Source organism: Balaenoptera musculus, chromosome 4 (assembly GCF_009873245.2).
Source record: "Balaenoptera musculus isolate JJ_BM4_2016_0621 chromosome 4, mBalMus1.pri.v3, whole genome shotgun sequence".
Lineage (NCBI taxonomy): Eukaryota > Metazoa > Chordata > Mammalia > Artiodactyla > Balaenopteridae > Balaenoptera > Balaenoptera musculus.
In genome coordinates, this window is record NC_045788.1 from 79,499,291 (window position 1) to 79,522,406 (window position 23,116).

The 23,116-nt window shown below is 44.6% G+C and overlaps 1 protein-coding gene across 1 annotated transcript in view; it reads right to left on the minus strand.

Annotated features, from left to right (window-relative positions):
- Positions 1–23,116, minus strand: part of ARHGAP31 (Rho GTPase activating protein 31) — a 110,971-nt gene that overhangs the window by 14,346 nt on the left and 73,509 nt on the right. Inside the window, exons 4-10 of the mRNA XM_036850388.1 lie at positions 21,672–21,754; positions 20,601–20,708; positions 19,406–19,548; positions 13,956–14,154; positions 11,767–11,891; positions 5,620–5,682; positions 3,180–3,755 (exon numbers count right to left, since the gene is read on the minus strand). Coding sequence (XP_036706283.1) covers positions 3,180–3,755; positions 5,620–5,682; positions 11,767–11,891; positions 13,956–14,154; positions 19,406–19,548; positions 20,601–20,708; positions 21,672–21,754 — 1,297 coding nt within the window. The remainder of the gene's footprint in view (positions 1–3,179; positions 3,756–5,619; positions 5,683–11,766; positions 11,892–13,955; positions 14,155–19,405; positions 19,549–20,600; positions 20,709–21,671; positions 21,755–23,116) is intronic.

Below are 23,116 nucleotides of genomic sequence, written 5' to 3' on the forward strand. Positions count from 1 at the left end.
ATTATTATGACTAATTGAATAATCCTTTTTTTTTTTCATTCAAAGTGATCAATAATCTAACTGTCAACACTTTAGTTATAATGCAATACTTACTTGGTATCTCTTACTTTTTGGGTTGCACTGGAGTTTTTCCTAGTTTGGCCAAAAGTAGAAGAACGGGTTTGAGCAGAGTGACTAAAAATTTGAATCAGGTAACCTGGAAAATTGTCTTTAATTCTATTTCTTTTATCTATTGCTACCGTACAAAAGAAAGAAAAAATAATTTATTAAGGAAGGTGAAGTTCTTCATTTGGAATAATTATGGAAGAAGATAAGTAACCTACGTTAACCTAACTCCATCAGAGAGAAAGGTGAGGGGCCCTCCGCTGTCGCTGAAACTTTTGGCATCTCCCTCTGGCCATTGGTCCTAGATCCACGTGGCTGCCTCCTCCAGGGTCCCTTGTTCTGCCCTGGCTGCCACTAATCACAGTCAGGGAAGCAGACTGGAGTCTCCATCAGTGTCTTTCCAAGACCAATTTGATACAGACTGGGTATTCTGAATTACAGAGAGAAGGAAGGAGAGAGGGAAACAAAGTAACAGACTGTCTGCCAAAGACCCCTTGGGGCCTGGGGACCTTCTCTTTTGGAAAGGACAGCCAATCACATAAAAGCCTTTGGAAACACTTTTTTCCTCAAAGGCTGCGCTTTCTCTTCTAACCCTCACTCTGTTCCACCCACAGCAGCCCATGGAGCATTCTCCAGACAGGGCATCACTTAATTCCCCTACGTTTTTGCTCCTCTTGTGCCCCATCCTGAAGGGAAGGGGGAGGGGAAAGGGACTGATGTTTACTGAGCATCTTCTGAGGGCCACACCCTGAGCAGGCATTTCATGAATATTTTCCCATGCAGACCTCATCCCAGCCCTTGAGATAGGAGCCATCCCTGCTTTGCAGAAGAGAAACAGGCTCAGAGATACCAACCAGCTGTCACACTGCCCCAAAGTGGTGAAGCTCGGATCTGAATCTGCCCAGCTGGGGTCCAAAATCTATACACTTCTCACAACAGTCAGCACCTCTCAGCCCATTATGCCCTTTTCCATCTTTTCTGCATTTGGAAGTCCTACCCATTTATGAAGGCCCAAATGTCACCACTTCTGAGAAGTGTTCCTGGAATCCTCCTGAGAGGGCTGCTTCTTTTAGATGCCACTGAAGTCCTTTCTGAACACCCCTTTCATGATACTTTGGGTACTTACGCTCTCCCTCATTCAGAAAGCCCAAAGGAGCACATATCCAGACAAAACTCTAATTCAAAAAGATACACGCACCCCTACGTTCATAGCAGCACTATTTACAATAGCCAAGACGTGGAAACAACCTAAATGTCCATCGACAGATGAATGGATAAAGATATGGTACATATATACAATGGAATACTACTCGGCCATAAAAAAACACACAAAATAATGCCATTTGCAGCAACATGGAAGCAACTAGAGATTATCATACCAAGTGAAGTAAGTCAGAAAGAGAAAGACAAACACCATATGATATCACTTATATGTGGAATCTAAAACATGACACAAATGAACTTATCTACAAAACAGAAACAGACTCACAGACACAGAGAACAGACTTGGGGTTGCCAAGGGGGGGGGGGTTGGGGCAGGGATGGAGCGGGAACTTAGGTTTAGTAGATGTAAGCTATGATATATAGGATGAATAACAACAAGGTCCTACTGTATAGCACAGAGAACTATATTCAATTTCCTGTGATAAACCAAATGGAAAAGAATATAAAAAAAGAATGTGTGTGTATATATATGTGTATAACTGAATCACTTTGCTGTACAGCAGAAATGAACACAACATTGTAAATCAACTATACTTCAATTAAAAAAAAAAAAGCCCAAGGAGGGTGTTAGGCTACTTCCACAAGCTGACCCTGTGCTGCAGGTGGGTGCAGAGTTTCAGTTTCCCTTCCTAGTTTGTGAGCTTGCTGGGGGAAGGGATTGCATCTTAACAATCGTTTTAACTCTACAGCCCATAGCAAACACGTGAGGGATCATGGCAGAATGCTTAAAAGCATGGTTTTTTTAAAATCTGCATTAAAATCCTGGCTTTTACACTTCCTTGCTATGAGTCCTCGGGCAAGTTAATAGATTCCTCTCTAAGCGAAGGGGGATAATAGTAACTACCTATACCTCATGGAGTTGTGGTGAGAAGAAATGCAATAATACATGTAGAACACTTAGGACAGTGCCTGACACCATGATAGGTGATCAGAAAAAGGTAGCATATATTAATTTTTATTTTTGTGTATGGTGTTAGGGAGTGTTCTAATTTCATTCTATTTTACATGTTAGCTGTCCAGTTCTCCCAGCACCACTTACTGAAGAGACTGTCTTTCTCCATTGTATATTCTTGCCTCCTTTGTCATAGATTAGGTGACTATAGGTGCGTGGGTTTAGCTAATATTAATTGAAATAGAAATATTCTTAAACCACAATGAGCATTTATTGGTTTATCTCTCAGCCATCTTTTCCTCTGAGGCCCTCATTACTTCCCTTTTGTGTGGCTCACAGTTGGTTGTTGGTTCTCACTCCAGAGATGGCCCAGGGACTCTCGCTTGGCCAATCTTAGAATCCTATTAGTCTGGCAACAGTGACTGGTCCAAGGCTGGGCATGTGACCCAAGCATGTGGCCCAAACACAGAGATCTCCCTGTGTTTTTTTAAAAAGGAAATTGGGAGGAGGATACTCTTTCTCACCACTAGGGCTGCTAGCCATGTTCTCTGCAGATGTGAGGTAGAAATGTGGGATGGGTGGATTGTGTCTGGAAGAGTTGAATCCCCAGTTCCAGCTCTGCATTCCATTCCGTGAGCTTTCCCTCCTGCCTTACATTGACTGAGTACTTACTGTGTATGAGACCCTGTTCTGATAGCTTTACATCTATTAACTAATTTAATATTCACAACTTAATATTAACATTATCCCTATTGTACAGATCAAGAAGCTGAAGCACGGAGTGGTTATGTTAACTTGCTGAAGATCGTACAGCAAAATGGCTGAGCCTATACTTGTACCAGGCAGTCTGGCTCCAGAGCCCGCAGTCTTAACCACTTCACTACATTGCCCTGCAAACTCTGTTTAAGTCTGGTTTTTCCTCTCTTGCAATGGAAAGAGACCCTCTCCCTTGCTTTACCTGTAGAAGTCTCAACTCCCAGTGGCTTCTCGTCTTCAGGCCAATCTCCACTCTCTGAGCCCTGGAAAGAAAACTCTTCCAGGCTGGAAAGAGACTGTAGCTCCTTTGGGGGGGTTCTGCATGGGGTGCTGTTGGTGCTGATGACGGCTGACACGCGGAGTGGCACGGACACAGCAAAGGGCTTGGAGATGTTCAGGGCCTTGCGCTGGTGACGGGGAGAGGGTTCCATCTGGAAGAGGCTGCTGGTAAAGACAGATTTGCTGGGGCCGTCGTTTGAGGTGTAGAACATGCCCAGCATCTTCGGGGCTGTTTGCTCGCTCTCGGGATCCTCGACGGGTCGGAACACCTTCAGCTGCTCAGGTGGGGCCCGGGCCTGAGCGCCCTGCAGCTGGCTTCGGTCACTGCTCACGTCAAAGCCCCCCTCGGCCCCCACCGGCATCCCCTCCTGGCCCCACTCGCCCTCTTGCTTGCTGAGGTCACATGAGCTGCCAGTGTTAGTCGAGTGCATTTTCGCTGCTGGGATGAAAAATCCACCAGTGGTGACTGTTCGATTGAAATTTCCTTTGGTTTCTTTCCCTAGTGAAAAAGCAAACGAACGTGGTCAGCAGCCTGAGCACACACATCACTGAGCAGCCTTCCAGGAAGGGCAGGCACGCAGTACTTGCATATTGGAAAGGCATAGCATGATAATAAGGGCATAGCTATCCTAATAAAGACAGACACATAACATTTGGTTGACAAGAGGAAACATCTCCTTATGTGCACAGAATTTTGTCATAATGCCCTGATAGAACCATTTTGTTGTATCATATGTATCTGTTTTAATCTTCGCAGGTAGAGCAGTTTCCAAAAGAAAGACACTGCTGAAATTGCTAAATAGAGCAGTCATCCACCAAGCATTAAATGTGGATCATGAAAAAATAAAAAGAAGATGGGAGATGACAGAATGATGTTTGCTCAGAATGAAGATAAAAAGGCCAAAATAACAGAATCTTGTTTCATTTTAAAACTTTAAAACTTATTGTTTTAAGTCTTCTCTGGCAGATGGACCCAAACAGGGGTTTGATTTCCCAGCAAGGAAACAAATGCTGTTCTCAGCTAGACCTTTCCGCCTTTTCCCAGGCTTCCTCCTGCTGATTCAGAGGATGAGAAACTAGAAATGTAAATTAACTAAATGTTAGAAAGCACAGTTGTGAGGAGTGAGTTCCTGACTGACTTAGAAGTGAAGGCAAAGAAGAGGAAAAAATCTCTGTGGGAAATAAATAAGCTGGGAGACAACAACTGAATTGCCAGGGATCTGGAAAATAATTCCCCACTAGGCACTAAGTGCTACATCTTAGGTAACGTTAGGTTTAAAATTCTTAGGAACCACTCTGTAGGAGAAGTGTAATTGTCTCCCTTAACACATGAGGAAACCGAGACTTGAGAGGTTAGATAACCTGCCCAATGCCCACGGAAGTGGTGACCTAGCTTTTGGTGTTTTTTTTGTTCTGTTTTTTTAGCTTTTGAAATATTAAATCCTGCCAAACTGGGCAAGAACTGCCCCCAAGAGGTTTCAAAACCAAGCAAATTGATGAGTATAAAGGTGAGAAAATGCTAAAAGGATTGAGCCAGCTTAAAAAGATCTCATTGAATATTTTACAAGTTTAGTATTATTTTTTGAAAGTTGTTCTAAAGATTTTCTGTTTTGTTTCAGGCTGCCTCATTTATCAAAGAGCAACATATCTTGTATTAAAGGGATTCGAAAGTCATGGTACAATCATGGGGGAGTTTAAACAGTCTGCTGCTAGGGAAGCCCTGTGTCTTGCTAGTTGTAGAAGTGCTTGTTGGCTGCTTAACAAAAACAGAGAAGCAAGGGCTACAGGCAAGTCAGTCCTTAAGGCTGGAGCTGTAAGAACTAACATGGTGAGGTGCCGCTTTGGTGATGGGTGTCACCTGGCATGCAACTGTATGTACATCTGCTCCAACCAGCAATGACCAGCTACGTGCCAGGCTGGTGCCTGTCAGTGTTTATTGATGAATGAAGGAATGAATGAATCTACCAACTCAAAATCATGACTTGACAAACACAATGAAGCTAATGCCTATGGAAACACCTAAATTCAAAACTCTTCTTTATGCCCCAGGGGGAGCCTCTTCTGCCTTAGTTTTCAGGTGTTGACCTTTTACCTGGCTCAGGATTGAATGCAAGGAGGCTGCTGTCTCCAGCTGTGGGGAGACAGGCTGGAGAAAGAGGCCTCGTGGAGTAGGGGAGGTTACTGCAAGGGCTGTGTGCGCCCCTTGAGTTCCGGAAGGTCAGGGAGGGATCTGGGCCTGGGGGATTGTGTGTGGCCATGACTGGAGATGAGCAGGGTCTGCGGTTTAGGAAGGCAAGTCTGGTGTGGGAGCGCCAGTCTCCCAGTTGTAATCCCCAGTTCCAAATCCAACTGAAAAATCTCACCTTCCACGGGCACTGAGCACAGCGAGTCCATGCTTTTAGCTGGTCGGATAGTAGCCTTTTCCACTAAGGACAAAAGAAAAAATATCCCTGATGAATGCTTGTTCGGAGAAAGTGTTTAGAACAATAGGTCAGGCTGTAAGTACAAAAAAGAAATTTCTTTAGGAAAGTTTTTCAAGTATTTATAATTTTCCCCTTTGGAAAACATTCCCCACTCCACCTTAGATGTTCCTACTTTCTTGGTGGGACTGACCTTATGAAAATAGGGCATTTGTAGATCAAAGGTTTATTAACATTTTACAGATAAAGGTAAATTACAATTTTGTCACATAGCTATTAGCAAATGAGGAGTCCTGAACCCGATTTTATTGTACAGAAAAGACTCAAAGATTCATCCATGGAGTAGAATCCATGGGGCTCCAGGCAACCCCTCCTATTTGACAGGCCAGAGAGCAGAATTCTTGGCTGCAGCCACATCGCTCAACACCCAGGGATTTGGTACAACAGGTGAGAGAGAGCCCAGGGGTACTCTTCTCCCTTTCTCCCGTGTGTCACCTTTCTCCACGTGCAGCTCTGCTCCTTGACGTCTGCAGCCTCGTTGTCCCCCCAATGCTCTCACCCACCAGCCTCACCCTGGAGCAGATCCCAACCACACGAACCTTTTCTGAGCCCCTGCTGTGTGCCTGGTGGACTCTATGCATCTTTGTAAGCCACCTAGGTAGGTTTTCAGAAGAGTATGGTTTAAATAAATCAAAACTTATTATCTCAGGCATAGGCTTAGGCACTTTCACAAACACCATCATGTCTTTTCAGGAAGGCTTCCAGGGCAAACTTGCTAGGAGGGGAGAGAGGGCAATTTAGAAGCTGACCGGGAGCCCCAGGACTTGTGGCTTTAGGGTAACTCTGGATCCAGGCAGATCTGGCTTTGAATCCCAATTCTCCCACTTCTGGGCTGTGTGACTCAGAGAAGCAACTTACCTTTTGGAAACTTCAGTTTTTTGGCATGAAAAGGAGGAACCGTAGAGCTGTTGTGAGGATGAAATGAGTAGTGCATATAAAATAGGTTGCATTAATCTAGAATAGAGTAAATGCTCAAGAAGGAGTAACTATTGTTTATTGTTGTTGTTGATGTTACTCAAGATAAACTAGGGCTCAGCAACAAGGGTAAACCCAGGAGATGGTTCTAAAGGAAGCACTCAGTGTTGGCCCTGACCCAAATCGGGCCCTAACTCACACTTGCTTTGTCCCTCTTTTAAAGTTCCTTTTTTCCTTCTTGCTCCAAACCCTGCTCCTTCTGAGAGGCTCTGAATTAGCCCCTTGGCCTCCCAGGCTCAGGGCTTCTCTCTGCCTGGGTCGCACTGGGCTCTGGAAGGACACAGCAACGTTCACGCAAAGCCTTGGTGACGCCAAGATTGCCTTCCACCTCCTTACCTCCAGAGGTAAGCCAGAATTCTCATTCTTAGAAGATTGACTATTCCCACAAGTTTACAAAATGACTTCTAAAACTGCCTGGCCAGCCTCCCTTCATTCGTGTATTCTTTTTTTTTTTTGGCCACACCACGCGGCTTGTGGGATCTCAGTTCCCTGACCAGGGACTGAACCCAGGCCATGGCAGTGAAAGTGCCGAATCCTAACCACTAGACCACCAGGGAACTCCCCATTCGTGTATTCTGAGACAAGATTTTGCCTTTGTTTTCCAAGAGCTGCATTTCTTGGCCTCCCTCTGGGTTTCATGTATCACCCTTCAGGGGTAGTGACCAGGTGTCACTGAGTGTCACGGAGGATGGGTAAGAGTTCTGGTTGCAGGGCCATCAGTGTTCACCTTTCCTGCTGGACCCTCTTTCTGACAACACAGCTCCTTCTGGTCCTGGTGGCCACAGTAGCTGTTTTTGGGAACAGTCTCCAAGAATTCCCTGGCTCCTTGTCTACATAGAAACTAAGCACTCAGGACTCCTTGGCCTATGACTACACAATCGTCCTTGGTATTTTTGGGGGACTGGTTCCAAGACTGCCACGGATACCAAAATCCATGGATGCTCAAGATCCTTATGTAAATGGTGTACTGCAGTCGGCCTTCCCTATCTATAGGTCCTGCATTTGCGGATATGGAGGGCTAACTGTATTTAGATTATATTTTTCTGTCTGGGACCTTGGCCTCATGGAAATGCATCCACCAGTTTTCTTTGGGTCCTTGGGTTCCCCTCTCTTGGTTTATCTCTATGGCTTTATTTCCCTACTCAAAGGAGTTCACTTTGGAGGGTTCCCTGGAATCTTCCTGTTTGATAATATACAAATTCCAGTACACCAGTGTCTGGGAGACTCCAAAGTTTATGCATCTCCATTCAGTCAATACCCAAGTTTTTCTTATCCTTTAGTATTTCCTATTTCTGTTCCATTTTCTAAACATGGTTAAACATCCCTTCACCTGCCCCCGCACCAAAAAACCCCCCAATACTATATACATGGTGAATCAATTTTTAAAATGCTCTTAAATATGGAGTTTTAAAAAAAGATTTAAAAAATTATTTATCAATAAATATGTTAATCCACTGATTTCCTTTTTTCACACGCATATTTCAACATAGCAAGCCCACGTGCCATTTACAGTGACCATGCTGGTGGGTTATGACCAGAAGGCTCCCCACTCCCTACCCCCAAGTCTTCAGTTTCTAGGGATCCAGCAACACTCTTCTGGTGAAAAGCAGCCACTCGGGCAGTAGTCAAGGTCACAGAGAGCCACTTATATTGACGCTGATGGTTCTTTAATTTCACCCCCGCATCCCATCAAAATGCAGCCAGTTTGATGAACTATCTCTGATTAGCTTATTCATGAGATAGCAGTGGTTTTCAACACCGGCTGCATATCAGAATCACCTGGGGAGCTTTTTAGAAATTACCAATACTCTGACTTCACTGCAGAACCCCTGAGGCAGAGCTGCTGTGGGTGTGGACCACACTCTATGGGTGATTCTGAGGTGCCGCCGAGCTGAGAAGCTGGCCAGGGACATCCTGTGCATTCTGTGAGTTTACCGCTGTTTGATCCAGCACCTGGGGCTTCTTCCTTTTGAAAACCACGTGGGGGTGGAAATCTTCATAAGTCAAGATCAAAGAAAATCATTTAATCTATTTTTACTCGATTGTTTTGTTCTACTTTTTTAAACTTTTTGTTACTTGGGGAAACTCTTTCATTGTGTCACTGATTCTGTAACTGAAGGGCTCTCTGATGTGCTTCAGCAAATCTATTATTAGATCAGGGGTTTCCTGCCAGGTACTCCCCCTTAAATTCTCCGTTGAGAATCCTAATTTCTGATTTGTATGTGCTCTACCATACCTATAGCAACCTGCCCTCTTCACCTGGCCATCTTGCCATTTTGTGAAAGACATTTTTCCCTATATAATGAATATTGTAGATGCCTACCCAGAATCCATTTCCCTTTCCCCTTCTCACAGAGCCCTGTACATCTTGGGTGCATCTCATTCCTCACACAGGGGTGTAATGCCATTCCTCATGCCAGGGATTGGTTCGGGAACCCAGGCCTAAGCCAATCAGCACAGGGCACTCCCGTAGCCATAGGGATTGACCCATGTGACTCAGTGAAGGCTACTATTGTGGGGCAGAGGGAGGGGGGCAGACAGACACTTAGCTGGGGCGTTTGGGAAAGAAGGGTCCCTGCCCTTAGGAGCAACCTACTAGAAATGATGTTCTTTCTCCTTCTGGATATAGTGAGAGTCAAAGGTAAAGCCTAGAACTATTGTAGCCACTTTGTGGAGGCAAAGGAAGCCAGTCTGGGGATAAAGCTGACCTACAGAGGAGGGCATAGCTGAGGAAAACACGGAGAAATGGAGACAGAGCCGCTGTACTAAACCACCCCTGAAGCCTTCCCTACATCTGGGTGTCCCAATAAATTCCCTCCTTGCAGAAGCCAATTGAGTTGGATTTGTCATTACTTACAGCCTAAACCACTGTACTTACTATACCCTGTGACATCCCTCATTACTCCAATAGGCCAATGTGACAATTTCTAACATCTGTGCTTTATGATCCTTGGAGTACAATTATCACTGGGCTTGAGGAAGGTCCTTAAAAATATTACCTCATTTTTTCCTATTGGCATTAGTTTTTCCTCCTAAATCTTTATTATTAAGAATTTCATACATTCAGAAAAGTTGAAAACCTCTAGACCTATCACCTAGGTTGACATTTTGCCACATGTCTGCTTTATCTATCTCTTTCTATCTATCTATCTACCTACATACATATGTTTTGCTGAATCATTTGAAAGTGAGTTTCAATATTTTGACAATTCATCCTTAAATACTTAAACTTTAGCATATGTCTCCTAAGAACCATCAGCACCCTATGAGAATGTACTATTCTTCAGTATCATCTAAAATCTAATCTATTTGTCCCCCAAATTATCTTTTGTAGTCCTTTTTTTTTTCAAACTAGTATTCAATCAAGTTTGCTCATTACATTTGTACATTTACCTTTTACTACTTGCTTTCATAACAATTGCCCTCATTTTTAAAATATCATGCTTTCAATTTATAACACTAAATGTCTTTGTGGCAAATTTCTTTGGCCTCCGCTTTCTGACACAATATTCAGCCGGACTGGTTATATTCCCCATTATATAGCGGTTCCCTCAGTTCCCTCCTGCATCAATTCCTATTCACTACTCGGATATAATTCCCACAGGGCAGCATTCCTATTTAAAAATCATGACTCTGGGGCTTCCCTGGTGGCACAGTGGTTAAGAACCCGCCTGCCAATGCAGGGGACACGGGTTCAAGCCCTGGTCCGGGAAGATCCCACATGCCGTGGAGCAACTAAGCCCATGCACCACAACTACTGAGCCTGCACTCTAGAGCCCATGAGCCACAACTACTGAGCCCACGTGCCACAACTACTGAAGCCCACGAGCCACAACTACTGAGCCTGCGCTCTAGAGCCTGCAAGCCACAACTACTGAGCCCGTGTGCCACAGCTACTGAGCCTGCACTCTAGAGCCCATGAGCCACAACTACTGAGCCCACGTGCCACAACTACTGAAGGCCACATGCCACAACTACTGAAGCCCGTGCACCTAGAGCCAGTGCTCTGCAACAAGAGAAGCCACCTCAATGAGAAGCCTGCACACTGCAACAAAGAGTAGCCCCCGCTCGCCGCAACTAGAGAAAGCCTGCGCACAGCAACAAAGACCCAATGCAGCCAAAAATAAATAAAATAAATAAATAATTTAAAAAATAAAAAAATAAAAATCATGACCCTCACCCTGGGGGAAAAGGGACAGATCTTCCTTACAGTAGAGTTAAATTAATAAATGTAGAAGGAATGATGGAAATGGAGAATGACCATTTGGCAAACACCACAGTAATAACTGCTGCAGGCAAGAACCACTGATGGATGTTAAAATGCATGGATGAAAGTATGATGAAAAAAGGCTGTTTGCATAGTCTGAAAATATCTCCCACAAGATACTTATTAATTGCAAAGGAAAAAAATAGTAACTTTACAGGGACAAACCTTGTAGATAGCACTTTAACCAAGTGCTCAAAATTGACATCACCAACAATAAAATATTGACTTCATGTGCCCCCTGATATGACACATTGAGACATAACCTCAATCTAACCATGAGAAAACATCAGACAATCCCAATATGAGGTATATTCTACAAAATAAATGGCCAAAACTCTTCCAGAGTGTCAAGGTCAGGAAGACTGAGGGACTGTCCTAGGTTGGAGGATTAAAGAGGCATGACATCTAAATGCAATGCAGGTTCCTGGACTGGATCCTGGACCAGAAAAAGGACATCAGAGGGACAACTGGCCAAATATGAATAACGTCTGTGAATTATTTAATAGTATTATATTGATATTAATTTTCTGGTTTTGATCATTGTATTACAGTTATCTAATATGTTAACATTTGGGGGAGCTGTGTGAAGGGTCTACAGGTTCTCTGTGTACCATTTTTGCAAATTTTTTGTAAATCTAAAGTTATTTTAAAAAACCAAAAAGACTCTTCAGTTAATTTATAAGTTTCTCTTTCAGGGTTAGTGAGTTTGACATAATCAAACCAAAGACTTAAGAAACAGAACTGAAAAAAAAAAAAATCTTATAAATATAACTGCCATTGATTCTTACCTGAGAGCCTCTGTCCTCTCACAAATACACTCCCATTTCTACTCAGCTTTGATTTAGAGTCTGATCCAGAACGTCCCAGGTTAAATATTGATTTCCACTTCTTTGATTTACTGGAGAGCTTTCTTCTAAAGGAGCCAAGCCACAGGGGGTTAGTTTGGTAACTAGCTATTTCAGTGGGACTTTTAAACTAAGAAGGAATACCCCAAACATGTTCTTAGTTATGAACAGCTCTGACATATCAGGAAATTCCTCTCTAAAATCCAAGTTGAGCCTGACTCTCACCCTGTCTGGGGATGCCTATCATGACCAAGCTAGGTTTTCATGAGTCAGAGTGAAGGACCACATTCCCCAGGGGAAGGGACAAAGATGTGTATTACAGGCAGGGGAGGGGGGCAAACAGAGACAGGGGTTGGTGGCAGACTCAGAGGTCTCAAGCAACCACAGCCCTGGGAATTCTGGTAGGAATTCTGGTAAGCAGTTCAGTCCTGGGTTATCAAAGATACTTATTTTTTTTACAGGAGTAAACACTAAAGACCAGAGACCTCAGTCCTGTTATGCTCCTTGCACTGCAGCCACACTGCTGGGACATCCACAGGCGAGGAGGGGGCTGGGGTAGACTTTGGTGGACCGGAAAGGGGGTGGATGAGAAAGCAACTTAGAAGAGAGCCTGGCCTGTGAGAGTTGCAGGCTGCTGGGTGTGGTCAGCGGTCACTGCAGAGAAAGGCAGAGGGTAGTCACTGTGTTTCTGGCTTTGTCTCTCATTTCTCTGATGAAGCAGGGAAAGTTGAGTGCTAGACTGGGCCAGAGGGCCTGGTGCCACCAGGGTTCATCACAGAGGCCTTGCCCGGCTCTAGCCGGCCTTGCTATCAGACTTCGTAAAGTTTCAGGATGAAACCCTGCAACCTGTGGGCTCCACAGAGGACCTTTTCTCTGCAGGGTTCTCATAGAACATCGAGGTCTCAAGCGCAGCATGATTTTACAATCCATCAGAGATAGATGTGCAGTGCTTAGTGGTTTCTATTGGATCTGGCCTGATGTTTTCAAGCACTAGGTCTTGGGGTGGATTTGACATAATCACATACCTTGAGGTATGGTATGAAGGCACAGAGAAAGTGAACTTGATTGTCCTTCAGAGGTACTCTTCCTGATCCCTGAGTGGAAGTCTTATTCTCCAGGGATTTAGGGGGAGGGGCAGTGGGGATCAGTCTTTCGAGACAGAGAGAGAGAGAGAACCATCCATGCACTTCAGGAAACAGAGGGGTTTCTCGCCAGGTGAGTTCCAGGTGCCCTTCCCAGAGCACACAGTGTGACAGGTGCCCCCTACCCCTGTGCAACGTGGCAGCACTCTTTCTCCCTCCCCAGGGGGAAACAGCCTCGCCATCGTGAGGAAGACGCTAATAAGAGGTCTGAGAGGTCTGTTTTCATACCTCCTTTCACTGACCAAACAGCGAGGCGGACACTCTCCAGTGAAAAGATTGCCTTTCGGCCCCTCCACCTGCTGTCTGCCTAGAATTTCGGACCCCTGCTTCAGTCACTGCCTCCTTTTTACAGTGGGGCACGGGGGTGGGAGAGGGATGTGTGGAGACCAGGGTTACCACAGAATACGTGAGAAGGAGAAGGGAGGGAAGATGTGGATGAGAATGGTGTTTGGTTTTGGAGGGGAGGGAGAGCTCCAACAGGTAAGAGAGGAGGGACAGAAGCCAGGATGCACGTCCCCAGGCGCTATGTTCCCAGAGCTCCCAGTCCAGAGCGGTGCTCTCTGTCAACTTGCCCTCTGCTCATCCCTACGCCTTCCATAGGTCCCGTGGGAGGTGCAGGGTGGGAGGAGGGGGTCAAGTTTTTGTGTTTTGCAACCTTCCTTTTGAAAATGTCAAGCTTATTTTGTCTCAACTAAGGAGTAAAGGGTTTTAGTTCTGATTATTGACACCTATGAGCCCCACCCACACCATGGTACTAGGGATCTCCGGTGGGAGCTCAAGGTCTTGATGACTTTGGGGCAGTGAGTGAAGGCATCAGCCGCTGGTGAATGTTGTGGAGGCAGCTCCCTTCTCTTCCGGAATGCTTCCTTACCCCCCAACCCAGACCACACCCCCAGCCCATGCTGCCGTCACAGCCCTGAGACTCTGTCGCTTCCTCCTCTGTCCCCCTCCACCTAAACATCTCCCAGAACTTGGAAGAAGGACACTTACTTGTTGTCTGGTAACTCAAGGACCGTGTGGAAGAGGGTGCCCATGGGAGGGACGATCTCAGGCAGGCTATTCTCTCTCCTTTCCTTCCGGGCAGGGTGATTAGTAGCTAGGCTCCGGGCCTGAGCTTCCTCCAGACTCACCAACTTCATGGGCAGGGAGAGGGCTGGCAACGTCAGGCTCTTCATGATCGGCCGGTTTTCTGTAAAGAGGAGAGAAGAGCTCATAGACCTCCTGGGAGGAGGCCTGGGCGCTGGCTCCAGCCAGAGCCCCCATCCACAGCCCCTCCATTCCTGACCTCCTGACAGGGGCTTCTCCTGGGCGTGGTGGGGTCTATAGGGCAGAGACTACACTCTGGGGGATCTGACAGCTCTCCTGGCCGGACCAACCAGAGGGCACACAGGGGCTTCAGAAGGTAGCCTGCATTCCTGTACTTTCCAGACTATTCATTCATTCATGCACACAACAAATATACTGAGCACTTACTGTGGGCCAGAGCGACAGTAGTGGGTATTTGCCCCTGGGAGCTGCCTCATGCTTTGGTCAGGCGGGAATGTGCGTTCAGCCACAGAGGCAGCCTCGCTCAGCTAGGGTAGGGCAGGATACTGCCGCTCCTCTCCGCAGCTGGAGAACACAGGCTCCAGGGGCACTGAAGGTTGGAGCCTCGACTTTCCTGAAATTACCTAGCCTTGTATCTCTGCAGTAGAAAGACATTTTATGGCTATGCTATTCCCTAAGAGATAAGTGGCTTTTTATTCACTACCTAATCATCTTCAAGTGTATGCAAGCCAATTCTTTCCTTGTAAGTTTTTTTAAAGAATGGAAGTGATGATGACAGATCAATGGTGTCCACGATTATCTCTTTTCTCCAAGTCAATTTTTTTTTTTTCAAATTGGGGCAATCTTGTACCCCCTGTCTCCAGCCAGGGACATTTGGCAATGTCTGGAGACATTTTCAGTTGTCACAGGTGTGTGGGGGAATGCTACTGGCGCCTAATAGGTAGAGCCTAGGGATGCTGCTAAACATCCTACAATACACAGGACAGCCCCTCGACAAGAATTATCCAGTGCTAAATGCCAGCAGGGCCAAGGCTGAGAAACTCTGATCTAAGTAAAAATATATCCTAGATATATAAAAATGTATCTACCTCCAAAATATATCCTGAATCCAGCCACTTTCCTCCTTTCCACTGCTAACATGCACAGAGAGTCCCCAACTTCAACAGTGGTTCAACTTACAATTTTTCGACTTTAGGATGGTGTGAAAGCAATATGCATTCAGTAGAAACCGTACTTTGAATTTTGATCTTTTATCAGGCTAGTGATACTCTGTACAATACTCTCTTGTGATGCTGGGCAGCGGCAGGGAGCCTCAGCTCCCAGTCAATCACGCGATCACAAGGGTAAACAAGCAGTAAACTTATAACCATTCTATTTTTCACTTTCAGTACAGTATTCAAAAATGACATGAGCTCGTCAACACTTTATTATAAAATAGGCTTTGTGTTAGATGATTTTGCCCAACTGTAGGCAAGCGCAAGTGTTCTGAGCACGTTTAAGGTAGGCTAGGCTAAGCTATGATGTTCAGTAGGGTAGGTGTATTCAATGCATTTTTGACTTAACGATATCTTCAACTTATTGAAGATACGTTTATTGGGACGTACGTGGAGGAAGATGTAGTCCAGGCCACCATGATTTCCCTCCTGACTTCTGCCATAGCTCCTTAACTGGTCTCCCTGCTTCTAGCCTTTCTGTCTCTGCTCCACACAGCAACCCAGATGCTCAGATCCTGCATGCCCTGCTCAAACACCTCCAGTGCTTTCCCCAGCACAGAGGACAAACCAAACTCTTAGCATGACCGACCAGGACCTTCCATCTGCTTTCCCTCTGTCCTCTTTGCCCACTGACACAGTGGTCTATAAAAATATACAGTAAAATTTTTTCAATGTGTACTCCCATTGTATACACATATATATAGTTGTAAATTATACATATATACCACTGTATTTGTTTTATGTGTAATAGAAAACATACAACATCATAGAAATTACAAAGTATACAATAAAACCAATGGAAAAGAATTCTAATAGTTTCTTCCAACACCCATACTTTGGTACTTTGGTCTTTGGCATCCCCTGGGTGGGGCACCCCACTTTGGAGACTGCATTTCTGTAGCTACACTGGCTGACTTTCTGCCACGCGATGAGCTCCTTTCCACCTCAGAGCTTTTACACTCCCTGTTCTCTGTGTTTGGAACGTTCATCCCCCAGATCCTCACATGACTGGTTTCTTTTGTCATTCAAGTCTCAGTTCAAAGATCACTTCCTCAGAGGCCATGTCCACTCTGTACCAAAATTACACCCCCAAGTCGTTGACCATCGCATTATCCTGCTGTACTTTCCTCCTGGCATTTATCGTCTTTGAAGTGATAATGTATTTATCTGTAAACTTATTTATTGTTTGTCTTTGCAACCAGACTATAGCTCTATGCAGGGCAGCGGCTTTGCCATTTTGGACACTGTCCCCAGTGTCTGGAACAGCGTCTGGCACATAGGAGGTGCCCAATACTACATATTTATGTTTTAATAAACCTTGGCATATCACAATCTCTCTGGCCTCATTGCTCTCATCTATCAATTAAAGGTGTTGGATTCTATGACTTCTAAAATCTTTCCGATTTGAAGTAGAACCCTATTTCTAAATCTCAAATTCCAGAGTGTATGACTTATTCCATTTTGTGTAAACATTAAGTATGGTACTGAAGTCAATAAGAATTCATAACAAGAACATTTAAATGAAATGCACTGAATAATAATTATTGGAGGCAATCAAGAGTTAAAGGCTCAAGAGGAAATTGGATTTCAATATGCAGGACAAAAGCTGATTAAGGCAATGGTCATAAAAAGAACAGGCATTTCCAGGTTGGAATTAGGAACATCCTTAACATTAACAGTCATGAATGGAATCTGCTGTCAAGAAGGACATTTCCCAAGAGTCATTAATTCTCCACAATGGTTTATTTATCTGTTTAACTATTTTTTCCTCTAAAAGTCAGCACAAGGTAAGGAAAGAGCACAGGCTGGAAGCTTTAGGTTCAGTGTTCAGTCCTACCAGACACTAAGCTTTTCTGGTTCTCTGGTTCTTCATGTATAAAAGAGGGTTGATAACTTTATGATGGTTGTTGTGATAAGACCATGAGATGATATATGTGGAGTGCCCGCCATGGTTCCCGGCACAGAATAAGTCCCCAGTAAATTATTGGTTGACTCAAAAGGATGAATGAATGAAAGCATATTATTTCTCATTTACTTTCAAAAAGGATTTATATGCTTACAATAAAAAATACATCCGTAATGTGTGAGTTAAAATAAAGATAAAAGAAACGTCAGCCACTCCTAAGTATATAGCCAAGAGAATTGAAAACATATGTTCACACGAAAGCTTGTACATGACTTCACAGCAGCATCGTAATAACCAAAAAGTAGAAACAACCCATATGTCCGTCAACTGATGAATGTATAAATAAAACGTGGTATATCCATACAATAGAATATCATTCGGCCATAAAAAACAGAAATACCGATACATGAGAACATATGCTAAGTGAAAGAAATCAGTCACAAAAGACCACATATTGTGTGATTCCACTTATATGAAATGTGCAGAAGAGGCAAAATCCACAGAAACAGAAAGTAGATTAATGGTTGCCAGAGTCTGGTGGGAAGACAAAATGTGGAGTGACTGCTTAATGGGTATGGGGTTTCTTTTTGGAGTGATGAAAATGTTCTGGAATTAGATAGTGGTGATGGTTGCACAATTCTGTGAATACACTAAAAACCACTGAATTGTACACTTTAAAATGATTAAAGTGGTGAATTTTATGGTATGTGAATTTTAAAAGAAAGATCATAAACCACATGGAGGACAGGATGGGGATGGGAACAATTACACCAGAAATCAAAATTTGATATTAATTGCAATTGATTACTTTGATGGTTATACTTGATTTTCCCAAGTATATTAGCCAAAGTAGAAAAGAATGTTTTGATCAGCTAATACAAATATTTTGCAGATACAGCTCTCATACACCACTGGTTTCCAAGTGTGGGCCCTGACCAGCAGCAGCTCCATCACCTGGAAACGTGTTAGAAACACAGATTTTCGGCAGCACTCCAGACATGCTGAATCAGAAATTCTGGGGATGAGATCCAGTAATCTGTGTTTCAATAAGCCCTCCCAGTTATGTGATGTATGCTAATACTGGAAAATCACCTTCACACAAATGGTAGCTACCAGGCTTATTGATCAGCTGGATTTTTGATTTTTACAAATTAGGCTCATATGAGTTCAATCAGCATAAACCAATACCAGTGCATTCCTAGGGTTAATTATGTTAGTATGAGACTACAGGACTGAAACATCATATCTTGCATCTCATCACATCCAGCGTGAAACAGCTATATTTTTCTTGTATATAGTGGGTTTCAATGCTAGCTAGTCTCTGCATACACGCACCCACACACTCATTGCTTATGCCTAGTGCCCTATGCAGGGCAGAACAAAGTAAGCACTCAAGAAATGCTTGAGAAAAAGACAAATATTATATGATACCACTTACATGTGGAATCTAAAAAATAGTACAAATGAACTTATTTACAAAACAGAAACAGACTCACAGACATAGAAAACAAACTTATGGTCACCAAAGGGGAAGGAGAGGAGGGATAAATTGGGAGTATGGGATTAACAGATACACACTGCCATATGTAAAATAAACAACAAGGATTTACTGTATGCACACGGAACTATATTCAATATCTTGTAATAAACTATAATGGAAAAGAACCAAAAAAAGAATATAGGTTCATATATGTATATATATATATATATATATATATATACACACACACATACACATACACACACTTCGCTGTACACCTGAAACTAACACAATATTGTAAATCAATTATAGTTCAATTATTTTTTAAAAAATGAAATGCTTGCGAAGAGAAGGCATTCTGAATATATATGTGAGTATGAATAGGACGCCTCTTAATTCATTCACTTAAGACTTCTGAAATATCATACTGAAAGTAAAGATGAAATCTAATAGTCGGAGGAATATTGCCAGTGTCTCTAGCTAATAACTGGAAGAGTTTAAGTACTCACTAAAAGCAACAGAAGGTATTCCAGTTCACCACACCACATTCATGGGATAGGCCATGTATGCAACTGATCAGAAACATGCTAGAGCCACACGCACACATACCACACTTTTGTTGCACAGGCACACATGTATGTACGCACGATCCCCAAACACACGCAGTGTAGTCAGCACACACACACAGTTGACACTGAGAGCTAGATCCCAGCCCACCCTAACTTATTCTTGAGCCCTATGCCTAAGGCAAAGAACGGTGATTGGTAGGGTGTATGCCAGAAGGAGCCATTACCATCGTTCTCCAGAGACCCGGGTGCACCGTTGTTAAAGATTTGATCCACGTGATTCAGTATGAATTCAATCACCACCTGCTGGACCCGGACTGCGAGGAAGGCTGCATCTCCATTGCAACCAGTGGCTTCAATTTCTTTGGACCTGAACCATGGAAGAAACACATTCAGTGAATGAGCCTGCCCTACCACTACATTCAGTGAATGAGCCTGCCCTAAGCATAAGGGGGAGCCAGTGGGCCTTTTGTACAAGCCCCCAGTTCCTAAATGTATAGTTTGTTAATTTGTATTACTTTAACTATTTAAGATCAATTAAAGGGACTCTCCAAACAAACTGAACAAATTCGAAACAGTTACCAGGTATTATACATTGCAAAACTGTAAACACTATATTAGTGAATATATAGGAATTGATTTTTTTCTTCATAGGATCTTCTTCCACCTCCACACAATTGTTCTAAGGGCAGGTCATCATTTATGAAGTCATATGAAGCAGTTGATTCAGGTTATAGCCAGCTAGGACCCCACCAAAACCAACAAAAGCAAAGGAAGCCCCATAGACCCAGAAAGCCCTTTTCAGGAAATTATAACATACAGACCCATAACATTGGCCACATCCTGGTAATAGCCAGAAGATACCTCTGGGTTCCAGAGTTTCCATGGTTAGCAGGCAAAGGCTATTAAAAATCACATTTGGGCTTCCCTGGTGGCACAGTGGTTAAGAATCCGCCTGCCAACGCAGGGGACACGGGTTCGAGCCCTGGTCCGGGAAGATCCCACATGCCGCAGAGCAACTAAGCCCGTGCGCCACAACTACTGAGCCTGCACTCTAGAGCCCGTGAGCCACAACTACTGAGCCTGCGTGCCACAACTACTGAAATCCGTGCAGCTAGAGCCCGTGCTCTGCAAGAGAAAACACCGCAATGAGAAGCCCGTGCACCGCAACGAAGAGGTGCCCCCGCTCGCTGCGACTAGACAAAGCCCGCGCGCAGCAACGAAGATCCAGTGCGGCCAAAATTAAAATAAATTTATTTAAAAAAAATTTTTTTAAAAAAATCACCTTTAATTCCCACGTGCAACAACCACTTAGCCAAAGGTTTGTCTACAAGGGGCTTCGGTTTTGAAGAGTCCAGTCTTCGTTTGAATGGGGGGCTGCTTTGAGCCCACTGGGGTAGTGAGGTGAGGGGTGGTGGTTACCTGAGGAGGTTTGGTGCCCACACCAGGGCCAGGTTCCTGGCATGCATGTTTGTCTTGCTGCTGAAGGAGGCGATGTGGGCCAGGTGTCGAATCAGGTATTCCAAGGTCCTGTAACGGTTCATTTTTTAAAAAGCAAAGTAAGAAACTTCGGAGCCTGTGTGAAGCCTGAATCTGGAGATAATTTCTAAAGTTTGAGTTTAAGAGACTCTAAAGTATTTCTATCTCATGAATTTTGGAGGACTATCAGGAAGATATCAAGATAGATGGAAGCAATTTTCTTAGCCTCAGGAATACTGGCTGTGGGTGGGGAAGAGGTGGGTTTGACAGAAGTCAGCCGAGGCCCTTGGCGCACCAGCCAGAGACAGACTAGGGGACTCACATCCCTTGGAGCCTGTGCCTCCTTTCACCCGGGGCAGCACTGCCTCGTACTGTCTTGAAATCGGGCCTCATCTCAGCTTTTATTGTAATTCTCGCACCTACGGGTACCCTGGCACTTGTTAGGGAGCTCATTTGATGGATGAATAACATCTGTTACTGCTAGGAAGCCCTTATACCACATCAAAACCTGCCCCCCTGGTAAAAGCTGGGCAGGCTTAGGGAGCAATGGGAAAGGTGGTAGGATTAGGGGCTACATTGTGAGAATGAAACGAAAGGATGAAATGATGGAAGGGATGGTACTGATGAGCAGACAGAGAGATCAGTCAGCCAAACGCTCAAGAGCAACAGTCAAACCCTGTTTAAAAACCATCTTGGTTTCCATAGATTTGGTTATGCTATGAACCTCGGCGAGAACCTAGACTATCTCTGTGAGGCTGGCTTGTGTGATCAGAATGATTCTTGCGGGACTCTGAGGGGTGCTCTGCAAGTAACTTAGACGTGGGCTGTCCCTTCCCGCCAATGTCTCTGGTCAGGCACCAACTCACTCTGATAAAAGTGACCTGTTCTCTCCCCTCAACCTGCCCCGGGAAAGCCACCGTCCACCGAATTTGTTCCCTTTTATGATGCTAGCCCGCATCTATGGTATTACATCACATTGAGAGGCTGTGAATTTCTTTTACCAAGGATTCTTACCTGTAATGGGATGGGGGGAGCTCCTGGATAACATTCTGGATTCGGGCCAGTTGGCCTTCTTCCGGGCAATGGGACACCGCCTCCTGCAGAGAGGAAATGAAGCAGTCCAGTGAGTGCTCGAGAAGGGGGACGCCCACCTGCGTCTGCGGGTTTTATTTAGGCTTCTGGTACTCCAGCCTCCCAACCATGCCTAGAGATTGTCCTTCCAGGAGGCATGCTTTTCTAGAAAAAACAAACCACCTAAAATCTCTGAGGGTTCATGATGGGAGGTGTCTAACAATGTGGGCACATGGGGTCTCTGTGCCTCCTCAGATGTTCGGTAGGTATCTGGTAAAAAAGGTGTGGAATCTTGGGTGTGTCCCGTGTGGCAGAGAGAGTCATGGGGACTCACCCTGGGAGAGAGAAACAGAGACAGGGAGACAGAGTGAGATGGAGATGAGAGGCTGGCTCCCTGTTTACTCAGCTAGCTATCTTCTGGGGTGCAAAGAGCCACTCCCCACCTAGCCTGAGACTATCCCTTGACCCGGCTGCCTGTCGTTGATGCTGGGAAGCAGGAACGACGTGAAGCCGTGCCTTCTCAGCAGGATAAGAGCTTTGCCCCTGAGACCTGGTGGCCTTGTCCGGACTTGCTCTCTGGTTGTTTCCTGTGTGGGTATTTGGTTCCCCCCTCAGCCCAGGCCCTCAAGGAGAGGCTGGGGCTTCAGTAAAGGCAGTGTGGTCACAGTCCTGCCCGGGGCTCCGGCACAACACAGATGTCCCTGGGCAGATTCCCCTGTGCCCCGTCCTGAGACTCTGTTTACATATATTAAAAATGCACAAATCTTCTGCTACAGCTCCCTGAGTCCTTTCATATGCATAATAACTATGTAATCCCACTCAGGTCAAGAGATACTTGAAAAGGGGCTCCTAAACTCACTTCAATCCTTGTGATCCTGAATTCATAGGCATATGTGACTTACACAGTTTTGTATTTCCTCACAGTGCTGGAAACTTGCTTTGCATTTATATATAATGAAAAGTATAATCAGAAAATATATTCTCTAATTTGAAGATCCTAACTGTTGTGTGGTTTTCTTATGTTGTTCAGTCATTACTGTCATTTCTTGCTTGAATGCAAAGGCTGAAGTTCAAACCCTCAGTAATGAGAATTTTGGGGCACAGAAAAGTGGAAGGAAATGAACTTTTTGGCGCACCTTCTGTTTGCTGGACCCTATCCTAGGCCACACTTGCTGTGTCTGTTCTGGTCTCACTTGGAGGAGAACTCCAACACGCTCCCCCAACCCAGACCTTCCAACCCCCCTCGCTTGTCTCCATTTTTTCCCACAGCACTTGCCATCATTACTTATACATGTAATGTACTTATTTATTAGGCTTATTGCTTGTTGTCTGTCTCCCTTGCTAGATGTAAGGTCTGTAAGTGCAGGGACGTGATGAGTCCCAGTGCC